The sequence below is a fragment of the Setaria viridis genome, chromosome 5 (genome assembly GCF_005286985.2).
Source record: "Setaria viridis chromosome 5, Setaria_viridis_v4.0, whole genome shotgun sequence".
Lineage (NCBI taxonomy): Eukaryota > Viridiplantae > Streptophyta > Magnoliopsida > Poales > Poaceae > Setaria > Setaria viridis.
In genome coordinates, this window is record NC_048267.2 from 30,884,864 (window position 1) to 30,897,361 (window position 12,498).

The following is a 12,498-nucleotide window of genomic DNA, read 5'->3' on the forward strand; positions in this document are numbered from 1 at the left end:
TGAACTAACATTGGCATTGCAAATGGAACGAGTAACCTGAATTTGTTTGTATAATCACAATTTTTTTCTATGAACATATTAAAAAATAATAGAAACGACCATCTCCACCCAATCACAAGTCATACTCACGGGCCGCGGCGCAACAATAGCCCAACAAAACTATCTCAGCTAGCTATTTAATGGATGACTAGGATTGTAGGCCGACGTGGAGGGAGAGAGGTGAGGAAAAACAAATCATCAGTCGCTAGCTCAAAGCTTGTGAATCGAGGATGTATGCACGCCTTGCACTCTGCGGTAGTTGTAGGAAGGAAAGATGAAGAGTAAATTTATGGGACCCACAGAAGGGGGAGAAATAGAAAATGTCTTACAAAGTATTTTATGAGTGACGTTGAGAGTTGGATATGAGATTGATAGCATGGGTTTCCAACTAGAACGCATACGGCATATGGATAGGATAGTAGTATCACAGCACCACAACCTTGTTCACGTGTCCTTATAAAAAAAAACCTTGTTCACGTGTATGAGCATCTAGTTCAGTGTTAGTAGGTTAGCCAGAGCTTTAGGTTATCACATATAGTTAAGATGTTTTAGTATACGGTCTTGCGATCCAAAGAATCAAAATGTTATACGTCGATGCGGCCTATACGGGCTGAAGATGATGGGCTGCATAGAAAGAAAATAAAGAACGTGAGCAGGCCCATAGCATGGCAGTTGTTTTTTTCTCACGTTGCTAAATATTTTTCTTTGCGAAAGTCGGCTAATTATTTATTGGTCCTATAATCATTTGCTAGTTGGACATCTAACAGCTGAGGACAAGGACATTGGTGTTGTCTAATAAACAAGTATATTATCTAATGGACGGTCTCATGTATAAAATCTTGAGATGACTGTCTAATGGACAAGTACATTATCTAATGGACGATCTCATGTATAAAATCTTGAGATGACTTAACAAACAATCTGTACAATAATCTGTATAATGGACGGTTTCATGTATAAAATTTTGAGATGACTTAACAAACAATAAAATCTTGAGATGACTTAACAAACAATGTACAATAATCTGTACAATGGATGGTCTCATGTATCATGTATAAAATCTTGAGATGACTTAACAAACAATCTGTACAATAATCTGTACAATGGACGATCTCATGTATAAAATCTTGAGATGACTTAACAAACAATACAATAAAACAATACAATAATCTTAGGTTACAATGGACGATCTCATATATAAAACAATAATCTTAAGTTACAATGGACGATCTCATATATAAAACAACAATACATGATCTTAGGTTACAAGGACGATCTCATATATAAAACAATAATCTTGGACGATCTCATATATAAAATCTTAAGATAACTTAAGAAACAATACAATTAACAAACAATTTAACAAACAATACAATTAACAAACAATACAATAATCTTAGGTTACCATTTTAAGTTGTCTCATCGTAATTATATTTTCTTAAATTGTGCTGGCACGGGTGTACATCGGGTGTATATCTATATGGATTGAATGAGTAGATGCATAGTGTTAGGCTGGGATTGAATGAGTAGATGCACTATAAGTTGTCTCATCGTAATTATATTTTCTTAAATTGTTGGCACGGGTGTACATCGGGTGTATATCTATATGGATTGGTGTACATCGGGTGTATATCTATATGGATTGAATGAGTAGATGCATAGTGTTAGGCTGGGATTGAATGAGTAGATGCATAGTGTTAGGGCCAGCGGCCGGCCCCAATAGTGCCGGCATAGGGTTGGCACGGGCACGTTGGGCCGGCGGACCAATAGTGCCGAAAGTGTCAGTGCAGTGTTTAGAGGTTAGAATGTGCACGACACTATGAAAATGTCAGTGTAGTGTTTAGGTTACAAGGTTACGAGGTAATAGAAGGCAGGCACGACGTCCCGAGCCATAGGTTAGAAGGTAATCATAATGTAGTGTTTAGGTTAGCACGACGTCCCGACCCGCACAATTAGACAGAGACATAGTGGTGCCTAATAGTGTTGGAACGACAACATGCGAGTTTCAGAATGGATTGGAGGGAGTAAACGTAGAGCTCAAACCAGACGGTCCACTAACATGTTATATCAGTTATTGCCATCTTGCACAAGCACTGGTTGCATATTACACAGAAAGGCCTCACACCCTCGTAAACAGAGCAAGCGTACAGCTATCGCGCGCGTGCGCGCGCGCACACACCGTTGTACAGCAAAGTGCACGATCCATGGCACCCCGGTCACGCGCCTGTGCCGGTGCCCGTGGCCCCGGCGTCGGCGTCGGCGTTGCGGCCCTCCTTCTTGGCGCCGAAGGTCCCTTGATCCACTCCACGCCCCGCGGCGTCGTCGACCTTGTCCTGCACCTTCTCGATCTGGATGGCGCCCTGGTCCTCCCGCGACCGCAGGTCCGTGCGCGTGCGGTTCTCCCCGCCGCCCACCGACTCGTACGTCGTCGGCGTCGTCCGGCCGACCGGGTGCGCGCCCTGCGCTCCCGACATCCTGATCCTCGGTGCGCGCAAGCTAGCGTGTGCTTGCTAGCTACTCTAGAACTCACTCGCGCCTTGCTCGACTTCCGCTTCTCCCTGTCAACACCTTACGCTGTTGAGCTGCTGTTGACCGTCTCATTGCCAGCAGCAAAATAAATAGCCAAGCTGCGGTGCGAGAGGTGCGTGCACGCGCGGGTGGCGTCGCCGCGTGGTCTGGGACGTGGCGCGACGGGAGCGGCGTTCTGGGGACACATGGGCGGGAGCGGTCTTCCTCGCGGAATTGGGGGCGGACTCGTGTCCGCTGCCGTGCAGCGCAGCTCATCCGAGACGCCGTAGGCTTGGGGCAGGATAGAGGATAGACTCGACGTACGAGCCACCTGGCCATCCGAGAGAGTGGTCGGCGCGCCCGAGGAACCACCTGGACCGGCTGTTATATTTGGGGTGGCGTACTGCTGGTTTCTCTACGTCGCGAGTGACTTGTGTAGATCTTCCGTGAACAGAAAAAGAAGTGCTTTTTTTTTCCGAAATGGAAAGAGCCTTCCAGTTCCATTAACCAGAGGCCGACTGTGTCAGCAGCAACAAGACAAAGGTCTGGTTTGGTCACTCTTGCTTATTTTTAGCACCTGTCACATCGAATGTTTAGATACTAATTAGAAGTATTAAATGTAGATTATTTACAAAACTCATTACATAAGTGGAGGCTAAATGGCGAGACGAATCTATTAAGCCTAATTAGTCCATGATTTGACAATGTATTGCTACAGTAATGATGGATTAATTAGGCTTAATAGATTCGTCTCGTCGTTTAGCCTCCCTCTGTATAATGAGTTTTGTAAATAATTTACGTTTAATACTCCTAATTAGTATCTAAACATTCGATGTGATACGTGCTAAAAATAAGCAAAGTAACAAACGCCCCCCAAAGTGCAACATCAGGAGCCATCTTTGGGCAGCGCAGAACCCCACTCGAGCTAAGTTGCTGTGCTCCTATACTAACAAGTCAGGACCCTGGACAATACTCCACCCTTACATGAAAAAAACAAATAGTGAGCATGACAAGTTTTATTTCCCTAAATAAAACCCCGAGCAACGCTCGATCAAACGATGATGAGAGTAGATAGAGCCGAGTTCGGAGTGTTGGCGTCAGTTTCTTGCACAACTCTGCTAATGTTAATACCTGCTGCATAATTCAGAGCTTGCAAAGCTGCTTCAGCTTCGGCTGGAGACCTCTGATATGGTTCGATTTCCCAGCTCCAGAACCCCTAACATCGCCTTCGTGATCTCTTATGATAAACCCCCCAACCTCCTTCACTGCTTTGTTCAACAAAGGCCTCATCAGTATTAATCTTTAGATACTCATTTGGCGGGGAACGCCATTTTTGCACAGCATTTTGTGCATGCACCACTGGTTTCTTCAGCATATCCATGAATCAGTGCTATCTTTCTGAATTTGGCCAGCAAGCTGTAGAGCTTGAATGCAATTTCCTCCAGCGTTTACATCATTACGTGCGAATCCTCCATGACGCTGTGATTGCTTTTATTTGTTTATATCTTCCGGCCACTCCCAGTCCCATATATTGAGCAGCACCTCCTTTGGTGTCAGTAAGCATTTTAGATTGTCACATTCAGCCTCCAAGGTAGGGGTGGGCATAAAACCTGAAATCCGAAGTCCGAACCCAAAAAACTTGAGCCTGAACCCGTATTACCCAAAACCCGATTGCTCGAAGTTTTATCTCAGGTTGGACATCAGGAAACCCGAATTAAACTACAGTAGTTTGGATTCCAGTGCACGGTACCCGAACAGCCTGTTTTACCCGAACTAACAAAAAAAGCCCACCTGCAGCAATTACAAACAATTGTACATTCATTCCAGCTCCACTAACCCAAAACAAATTTAACCCTAACCCTATCTCCCGACTCCCGTCGTCCTCTCGCCCCCACCCCATCTTGCCTTGTCTTCGCCGGCTTCCGTGCCTTGGCACCCGCCTTCGCAGCCTTCCCCGCCTTTCCCCGGTGGCCTTCCCCGCCACCGCCGCGACGTTCTTGGCCGGCTTGGTCGCCGGCGTGTCCTCCTCGTCATTGTCCACGGAGGACGACGCCAACAGCGCCTTGCGGCCACCGGCGGAGGTCTTGGGCTTCCCTATCTCCTCGGCTCGACGGTGACTTGATATCGGGCAATTTGGAAGTACCTGAACCCGACCCGAATTTTCGGGCACCCGAAATGTCGGGTTCTGATTATTTTTGGGGACATTTCAGGTTGCAGTTTTCAGAACCCGAAAAATCCAACCCGAATTTTTCGGGTTACCTGAACGCCCACCCCTACTCCAAGGGAAGACCAGATGCCCTCCATCTTCATCTACTCCGAAACATATGGGACACCTAGTATCAACGTCCATTCCCTATTGCTATTTTTCTTCTTCATTAGCAGGCTGTTGTGGGCCAATCTCCACACAAAGATTTTACTTTATTCGGACAGCACATGGTCCAGATTTTCTTCAAGGGAAGGATGTGCCCATAGTCGGACAGTGAACACTGGCGGCTGAGATTGACACTGAAAACATCCTTGGGATCAAAATGCCATGCTATCAAATCTTCCATGTGTTCGTTCCTTCAGTGGGATGGAGAGGATTATATTTGCATCCGCCTCATTGAAAACATCTCTTACAACAACACTGTCACATGATCCCTGTTACTGCATGGATGAGTTCACTGACCCTTTATTTGAACAAGAGAGTGGCCTCGTACAGAACGATTCTCCATCACCACTTCTCCAAATTATACCCTTTTTCAGGAGTGCTATGCCCCTAAGCACAATGCGCCATGTGTGTGACATGCCATCACTTTCTTAGCTCGCATCACATTCCATTCTCCATTTAGATTCAGTATCACCTCATCGAATCAATGTAAACGAACATTGAATCGCACTCTTCCAATATCACTTTATCGAATCCAAGTAAATGAACATCGAACTCTTTGAAACTTCACTAACTGATAAAATGAAATGGTTGTGGCATAATTTGTTCGCTTAGCGTGGCTTAGTAAGCTCACAGTTTAAGACGACAAACTCATTTCCGACCTGATAGCGGCAGACTAAAATCATCGGTACCATGGGAAGTGGTGGCATCGATCACACACACAAGGCGTTTTAGAGCTTATCACTCAAGACACATAGATCTGATCTTTTGTTTTCCAGATTGAAGGGTGACGAAGGGTCCTTAATGCCTCCAATGCAATCGAAAAAAACTGATGATCTACAAAATAAGCATGCAATTCAAAGGAGAAAACAAGACAAATATCCACAAATACAATGGAGCTTATTGTAGGCAACCTAATCATAGCACTGGCCAATCGTTCTATATGTCCTTTATTTTTAGAGCGCGCATAGCACTAGCATCTTTAATTAACTTACATCAAAATGGTGTTGTGGCGCATTCACTCCATCAGAATCATGAATAACAATGCCTATGTAACCGAAATGACTTAGGAGCGATCCGTGATGAAGCATTGGAGTTGCCAAAGTTTCATGTAAGCTCAATTGGCAGCCAGTCTTGATCGGAGCTCGGCAGCAACAGCCTCAATGAACTCTTCAGTGTTCAAGTAATGGCTTCTCGTGACGCTGCAAATAAGAAAGGTTAGCAATCATGCAAGAAAAGAATGCAGTAGAAGTAGATGAAGCAATAACTTAAGTATAACATACTTGGCAGATCCATGAACAAGAAGTGCCAGATCTTTTGTCATCTTCCCAGACTCCACAGTTCCAACGCAGGCAGCCTCGAGTTTGAGCGCAAAGTCGAGTAGCCTAGCATTGTCATCGAGCTTTGCCCTGTAATGCACAAACAGAGTAGCTAGTGAATCAGCTAAGCCCTACGAACTGAAGTCCAGTTAGAAGAATGGTAATTCACATCCAAGCTGCTACACTTGCATTAGTTCACAGTTTTTGACTTTTGGTGAAACAATAAATGATGATATTCTTAGGCACGAGTATCATGTAGCTGAACAAAGACAAAAGCTCCTATATTACAGAGAGCTATATAAAGCCTACTCAAGCAAGTTAAGGTTATACCTGTGTGCAAGTCCTCTTGTCCAAGCAAAGATTGAAGCAATGCTGTTCGTACTGGTTTCACCTCCTTTCTGGTGAACACGGAAATGGCGGGTAACAGTGCCATGAGCAGCCTCAGCTTCAATGGTTTTTCCATCAGGGCACACCTACATACAGAATGGATCAGCACCAGAATGTAAAGCATGCATTTCTCTGAAGATAAATAAACATGTTCAGCTATGACACTGAACCAACTAAAACTAATAATTGTGACATCTATAGTCAGCATGGATAACTAAGTCAGTACATACCAACACTGATGTCATTAAACCCAGCGAGCCAAAACCTGCACATTGATAAAAAGGTGAGTTATATCAGAATGCACTTTAGCCGTGTTGATTACCACATAAGGGCAAAAGATAACATTAAGCATATTTTAAAAGAAGTTAGTATATTATGACCTTGAGCCAAGAAATCACTCTGCACATCTCCATCGTAGTTCTTGCAAGCCCACACATAGCCTCCTTCACTCTTAAGCGCATACGCAACCATGTCATCAATCAGACGATGCTCGTACCTGCCAGAATTCAGTATCATGACATTCTGCAAGAAAACTTTCTGGAAGATTTGGACAAACAACAAGATGGAAATTTACCATATTCCAGCAGCCTCGAATTTGGATTTCCAGTCTGCTTCGTAGACCTCCTGGAAGATGTCCTTAAACCTGCAAAGTCAAAGAATATCAGAAATAAGACCGATTTGTCTAGAAGACTGAAAGAACCTATGAATAACAGGATCATACAACTATATAAGTACCTGCCATCGTATTTCTTCAGGATTGTGTTTTTGGTGCTAAGGTAGAGTGGCCATTTCTTCTCATAAGCAGTTGTCATAGAAGCCGCAGCAAAAGCTCGAATTGACTATCAATAGCAATTAAACAAATCTTCAGAAAAAATACTCACAATGGAGACATTTTTTGTAACTAAAGACATCGAGCTAGAAATGAAATGCAGTACCTCATCAGTGTTGTACATAGACAAGGCAACTCCTCCAGCACCAGTGAAGTTGAACACCTCCAGATCAATCTGCTCTTCCTTTCCCTCTACCAATTGAATACAAAACAAAGAAGAGTAAATGATCAATCTTTTGCTCGCAGCAGTTCTCTGAATGACAAACAATACAATAACATACATGATAATGTGAAGCTGTGGAATAAAATACTGTTCAGAAATTCAGTTGAATGATGTGATGTATGCGGCCATACCAAACACTAGCTTGAGCTTCCCAGGCCCCTTTAGAACTGCATCAGTAGCCCGGTACTGATCACCGAAGGCATGCCTTCCAATGCAAATGGGCTTAGTCCATCCTGATTTCACCAACACTTCAGTTTAGAAGGAAAACATTGCATCGAAATGTAGAGTAGTTTCACATTTTCCTTAAATACCTGGAACAAGCCTTGGAACATTTTTGCATATAATTGGCTCTCTGAAGACAGTGCCTAAAGACAAAAGAGGAGGAAAGAAAATCATGAACATCCAGATTATGTTCATTGCACAAATTACAGAAGCACCTTACCATTTATAATGTTCCTAATTGTGCCATTTGGGCTCTTCCACATGTGCTTCAGGTTGAACTCCTTAACCCGAGTTTCATCTGTCAGTGTTGAAATAGTCAGAGATCTATGAACTTGCATCACATTTTCAAGCTTCAACAATACGAAATTACGAAGAGTGCATGTTTCATCAGCATAAGAACATACCTGGAGTAATGGTAGCACACTTAATAGCCACATTGTACCTGCAGAACCAATGTTTGATGTAAGAAATCTAGAAAAGTTACAAGTACATGGAACACTCAGCAAGTACCTTCAACAAAAGAGCTGGATCTCATTGTTAATCAAAATTCTACAAAATTCCTAAGAATCTAATACAATATTCAGGTTGCTGATGATAAAAGTTGGCTACAGCAAATTGCACTTGAAACAATTCAGGAACAGTGTGACTTCAAATCAAGCATATCATTTGGATAGAACTTAAAAGTATTTAAACAAACTCTTACTTGAGAGTAGCCTCTGCAGCCTCCACTGTGACCTTGTCATCAGTTGCATCACGGTGTAGAATACCCAAGTCATAGTACTTGATGTCCAGGTCCACAAATGGGAAGATAAGCTGAAAGAATCAAAATTATCAGCATTTAGACTAACCAAAACGGGAAAGAATAAGTAATGCAGATTAATCAGACAACGGGGAAACAATAGGTGTTGATCACCTTATCCTTGATAGACTGCCAGAATACCCTGGTCATCTCATCGCCTGTAATAAGAAAATGACACAAGATATCAGCGACATGGTAGATGAGTAAATAATTAGTTTTGCACCTGTCAGATGGAGAAAAAACAACAATATATGTAATTTATGGATAATATTTATGAACTTATCAGTTATCACTAGAGGGATTTTTTGTTGCTTTTCTTGAAAAAAAAAGTTTAAAAGGTGGAAGAGCAGCTATTCTTTTTTTTCTTATTTGAAGATGGGAGAGTGGTTAGCGTATGGGCCAGGGCCACAATCAGATCGTCCAATGATGACTGAACGCAAACTATGACTACTCCACCCAAAAATACAAAAATTGCAGCTTAAAAACACATGTAACAAAGCGAGATCCAGTATCTAGGCGCCTAGGCATCCACCAAAATTCGACCACCACCAGGAAAGCACTAGCTAATCACTAAAACCACCACTTCCTCACTATTTTCAGCCTCCTCTTAAGCAGGCTTCGTCCAAATTTTCTGCACCTTTCTCCATTCATAGATCATCATCCGTGCACCCGTGCAGCATCTGAATCTCGCTGCATGCCTAAATTCAATCTCTCAAGAGGCAGGGAGTCGCATCCGCGTTTCCGCGGAGCCACGCCGCGGCAACTCGACTACAGAGTACAAACCTCCGTACGCGAACTGAACCACCAAACCCTTGAGCGAACGGATCAGAATTAACACAAGGATAGCACCGCGTTGACCGTTCAATCTCACAGATCTCGCCGCACCCCCGAAACCCAGGTGGAAAGTTTAAAATTCAGCAGCGCGACGCGAAGGTGCGATTGGATTGTGATCAGCAAGAGAGGGGATCTAACCGTCCATCTCGACGATGGGGTTGGCGACCTTGATCTTCTCGAACGCCATGGCCGCGGGGGCGGCGTCGCAGCTTGCCTCGGAGATCGGGAGGGGCCGGGCGGCGGCGGCGCTTGTGGAGGAAGAGAGATGGTAGCAGAGGCAGGGGAAGAGAGAAGTGAGCGAGTTTGCGAGCGGATTTAAAGATCCGGGGGGGGGTCGCGCCGGGTCCACATGGCAGACGTGGATACGTTTCTTAATTTAGTTTCCCGTGGGCGCTCGCTTTGGGATCGGACGGTTGGGGCCAACCTGTGTGAATCGAGGGCGTACGTGTGGGCCGTCGATTATGGAGTTGGGAGAATTTGGTGGCCGGACGCCCGAGGTGTTTGTTGGCTGTTGGCCGCAGCAAGTAGTTGTGGAATCATGGGTTTCAGGGTTTCGTTTGATTTTTTCCAGCAGCCTTGGGTTTGGTGGGGTGTCGCCCGAGATTTTTGACTAATCATTGGGGATAAGTGGTAAAGGTTCAGTCTGAATCTACAATCCACCGTGTCTCGTCTAGAAGTAGACTCTCGTAGGACTCTACAGATTGCCACACATACTTACCAACAAGTGTGTGTTTTTAAAACTCATTTTGCAGCATCGCGCTAACACTTGTACGTATGTATAGTTTGATTTGAAGAATGTGAGATGGATATGGCCATATGGGCTAAAGGCAGAGTTTAAAGATTCTATCTAAAGATCTAATTTAAACCTATATAATTTAATGATTCATGGTATGAGATTTAACTTACTATTCCTGAGTTCATAAGTCACACTAATCTCATCTTTTATCGGCCAATGTCATAAAAGTGCATGAAATCCTTGCAGACACGGGAAAATAATGTGTTAATAGGGCTAAATCGCTGGACTAGTTAAACAAAGGAGAAAGTATTCTTTTAAACGTCAATATGAATATGTAAGCAACCTAATGCCTAACTTGGATGTTGTTTAGTCTTTGCCTGCCCGGGTTCAAGTTCTAGGACTATATACTCCTTCCATTTAAAATACTATTTATTTAAAACACATGGAGTATATGGTAAATGGACCATAAGACATAGGAGTCCAAAAGAGGACAACTTATTGGGTCTTTTTTACAGTATTTGGAACTCTTTTTAACTTTACGATCACTGAGGTACTCCATACTTCCTTGAGGACGTCTCCATTAGTATAAGTCAGCTGATAGTTTTGAAGATCATGTTGTGGGGGAGAGTTACATCGAAAAGTGAGCGAGACTAGCTCTTCACTCCACGCTAATCTCATACTAGTTGTGATGTTCAATTAGTAAAAAATTGATTGAGCTACCTTTAAGCTAGACCATTGAAGATGCCCTGATAATGCTTGAACTAAAGGGACTACAGGTTTTATGTTTTCTATCTGCACTGCCCGTGAGGGACCAGATGTTTGCCACTGATGATTACCTGACCCCCACGAATATTGATTTCCCAGCGAAAACGAGTTAATCACACAACTACCCATCAAAAATAAAGTGTGACAGCTCCAGCGTTGCTAATTTGCTATGCTGATCCAAATGACTCCACCAGTCCACACCTAGTGCCCAACTCCCGAAAGTGTTCAGCGTGATGCTCCAGAGACATACACAGCCAAAGAATACTGTATTGTCATCATCAGTGCGTCACACAGCATCTCCACCAACACGAACCCACTTCAAATAATCAGCTTTGTCTAATCACCATCCTGTGCACTGACAACCGGGGTCCTAACGAAATGCTTGTCCTACGTGTCAGTCACTCGGAGCATGTGTCGACCATGGGATGTGGATCCAGGTTTTCATCAAGGTTGGATAAAAAGCGAAGCAATTTTCTATCCCACCTACTCTTTTCCACTTGCCCCTCCCAGGTCGGCTGTCGGCAACACCAGCAGCCCAGCAGGCAGCAGAGCCCAGTGTCCTTTACTAGCTGAAACACTTGCCAAATGAGATCGTGGCGCCGTGGCTCATCTGAGCTTTGTTTCGTTCTGACTTCTGTGCATACGATACGAGCTTGACCGTTGAGATGTCTATAAGCCGCCATGCCCTTTGCTGCAACCCCATGAGAAGCAACTTTAAGCAGACTTAATTTGTTTTCGTCGAGCAAGATGGAGCTTTTATTAGTTGAGTGTATGTAGCTTTCGGATCTGTTGACTGTCATTCTTTCAGACCTTAATCCGTGCCAAGTTTTCGAGGGACCATGTTGCCTTCAGATTGAACAAAATATCTGAGGCACTGCAGCCACGCCTAAGTCCCAAAATCTCGTGTCCCTCTCATGAGGAGCGGCTCCAGTTGGCGTACCATACCACCCCAACGGCAGTTCGAAGAGCCGGCCAAAAGCGGCAACACATCAACAACCCTCCGATGGCACACAGCAGGGACACCGTATCATTATCCATCCCCATGCTCGTCCAGGTCCACATGCTGTGATCTTCCTCGTCGCCATCGTTGCAGGTAGCTGAAGCTTTTCCGTTTCGGGGTTTAAGATAAGAGATGAGCTTGGAGGCTCTGATCGGAGCATTCGGTTCTTCGTAGGAAAGCGTTTTGGACCAGCATAGCAATGCTGGAGCTGTCGCACTTTACTTTTGATGGGTAGCTGTGCTGATCAGCTTGTTTGGCTGGGAAATCGCTATACGTGGGGGCCATCATGGTAAACATCTTCGAGCCCCTTAGCAGAGTGAAATTCTCTGATGGCCTGGGGCAGAATCGTATTTTTCAGGCTGCGACACCGTCACACCGACCTGATCTCCTACTTCTACAGTTCTACTGTCTCTTAGCACAATATAAGCATCAATCATCTATTGGCCTGTTCGCTTCAGCTTATAAGTCG

At 44.2% G+C, this 12,498-nt stretch overlaps 2 protein-coding genes across 2 annotated transcripts; both read right to left on the minus strand.

Annotated features, from left to right (window-relative positions):
• Positions 1-2,070: 2,070 nt before the first annotated feature.
• On the minus strand, positions 2,071-3,105 carry LOC117859024 (uncharacterized). The gene has a single exon (XM_034742193.2). It carries the CDS (start codon positions 2,511-2,513, stop codon positions 2,256-2,258), a length of 258 nt encoding a protein of 85 aa, XP_034598084.1. The 5' UTR covers positions 2,514-3,105; the 3' UTR covers positions 2,071-2,255.
• A 2,643-nt stretch (positions 3,106-5,748) lies between these two features.
• LOC117857800 (cytosolic isocitrate dehydrogenase [NADP]) lies at positions 5,749-9,825 on the minus strand. The gene is made up of 15 exons (XM_034740666.2): positions 9,667-9,825; positions 8,809-8,852; positions 8,599-8,708; positions 8,300-8,337; positions 8,116-8,193; positions 7,985-8,038; positions 7,805-7,906; positions 7,557-7,642; positions 7,357-7,460; positions 7,196-7,264; positions 7,002-7,117; positions 6,852-6,886; positions 6,565-6,707; positions 6,199-6,324; positions 5,749-6,117 (listed from the first exon to the last, which is right to left on the minus strand). The coding sequence occupies exons 1-15, from the start codon at positions 9,713-9,715 to the stop codon at positions 6,033-6,035; spliced, it is 1,239 nt and encodes a 412-aa protein (XP_034596557.1). The 5' UTR covers positions 9,716-9,825; the 3' UTR covers positions 5,749-6,032.
• Between the last annotated feature and the right edge of the window lie 2,673 nt (positions 9,826-12,498).

What these genes read in the sequence shown, in the direction of transcription:
- LOC117859024 (XM_034742193.2), bottom strand. Translation starts at nt 2,513, where the DNA reads ATGTCGGGAGCGCAGGGCGCGCACCCGGTCGGCCGGACGACGCCGACG.
- LOC117857800 (XM_034740666.2), bottom strand. Translation starts at nt 9,715, where the DNA reads ATGGCGTTCGAGAAGATCAAGGTCGCCAACCCCATCGTCGAGATGGAC. An exon ending in GTGTGCTACCATTACTCCAG is followed by an intron (nt 8,194 to 8,299) that starts GTATGTTCTTAT and finishes CAACACTGACAG; the next exon opens with ATGAAACTCGGGTTAAGGAG. An exon ending in CTGAAGAAATACGATGGCAG is followed by an intron (nt 7,265 to 7,356) that starts GTACTTATATAG and finishes TTGACTTTGCAG; the next exon opens with GTTTAAGGACATCTTCCAGG.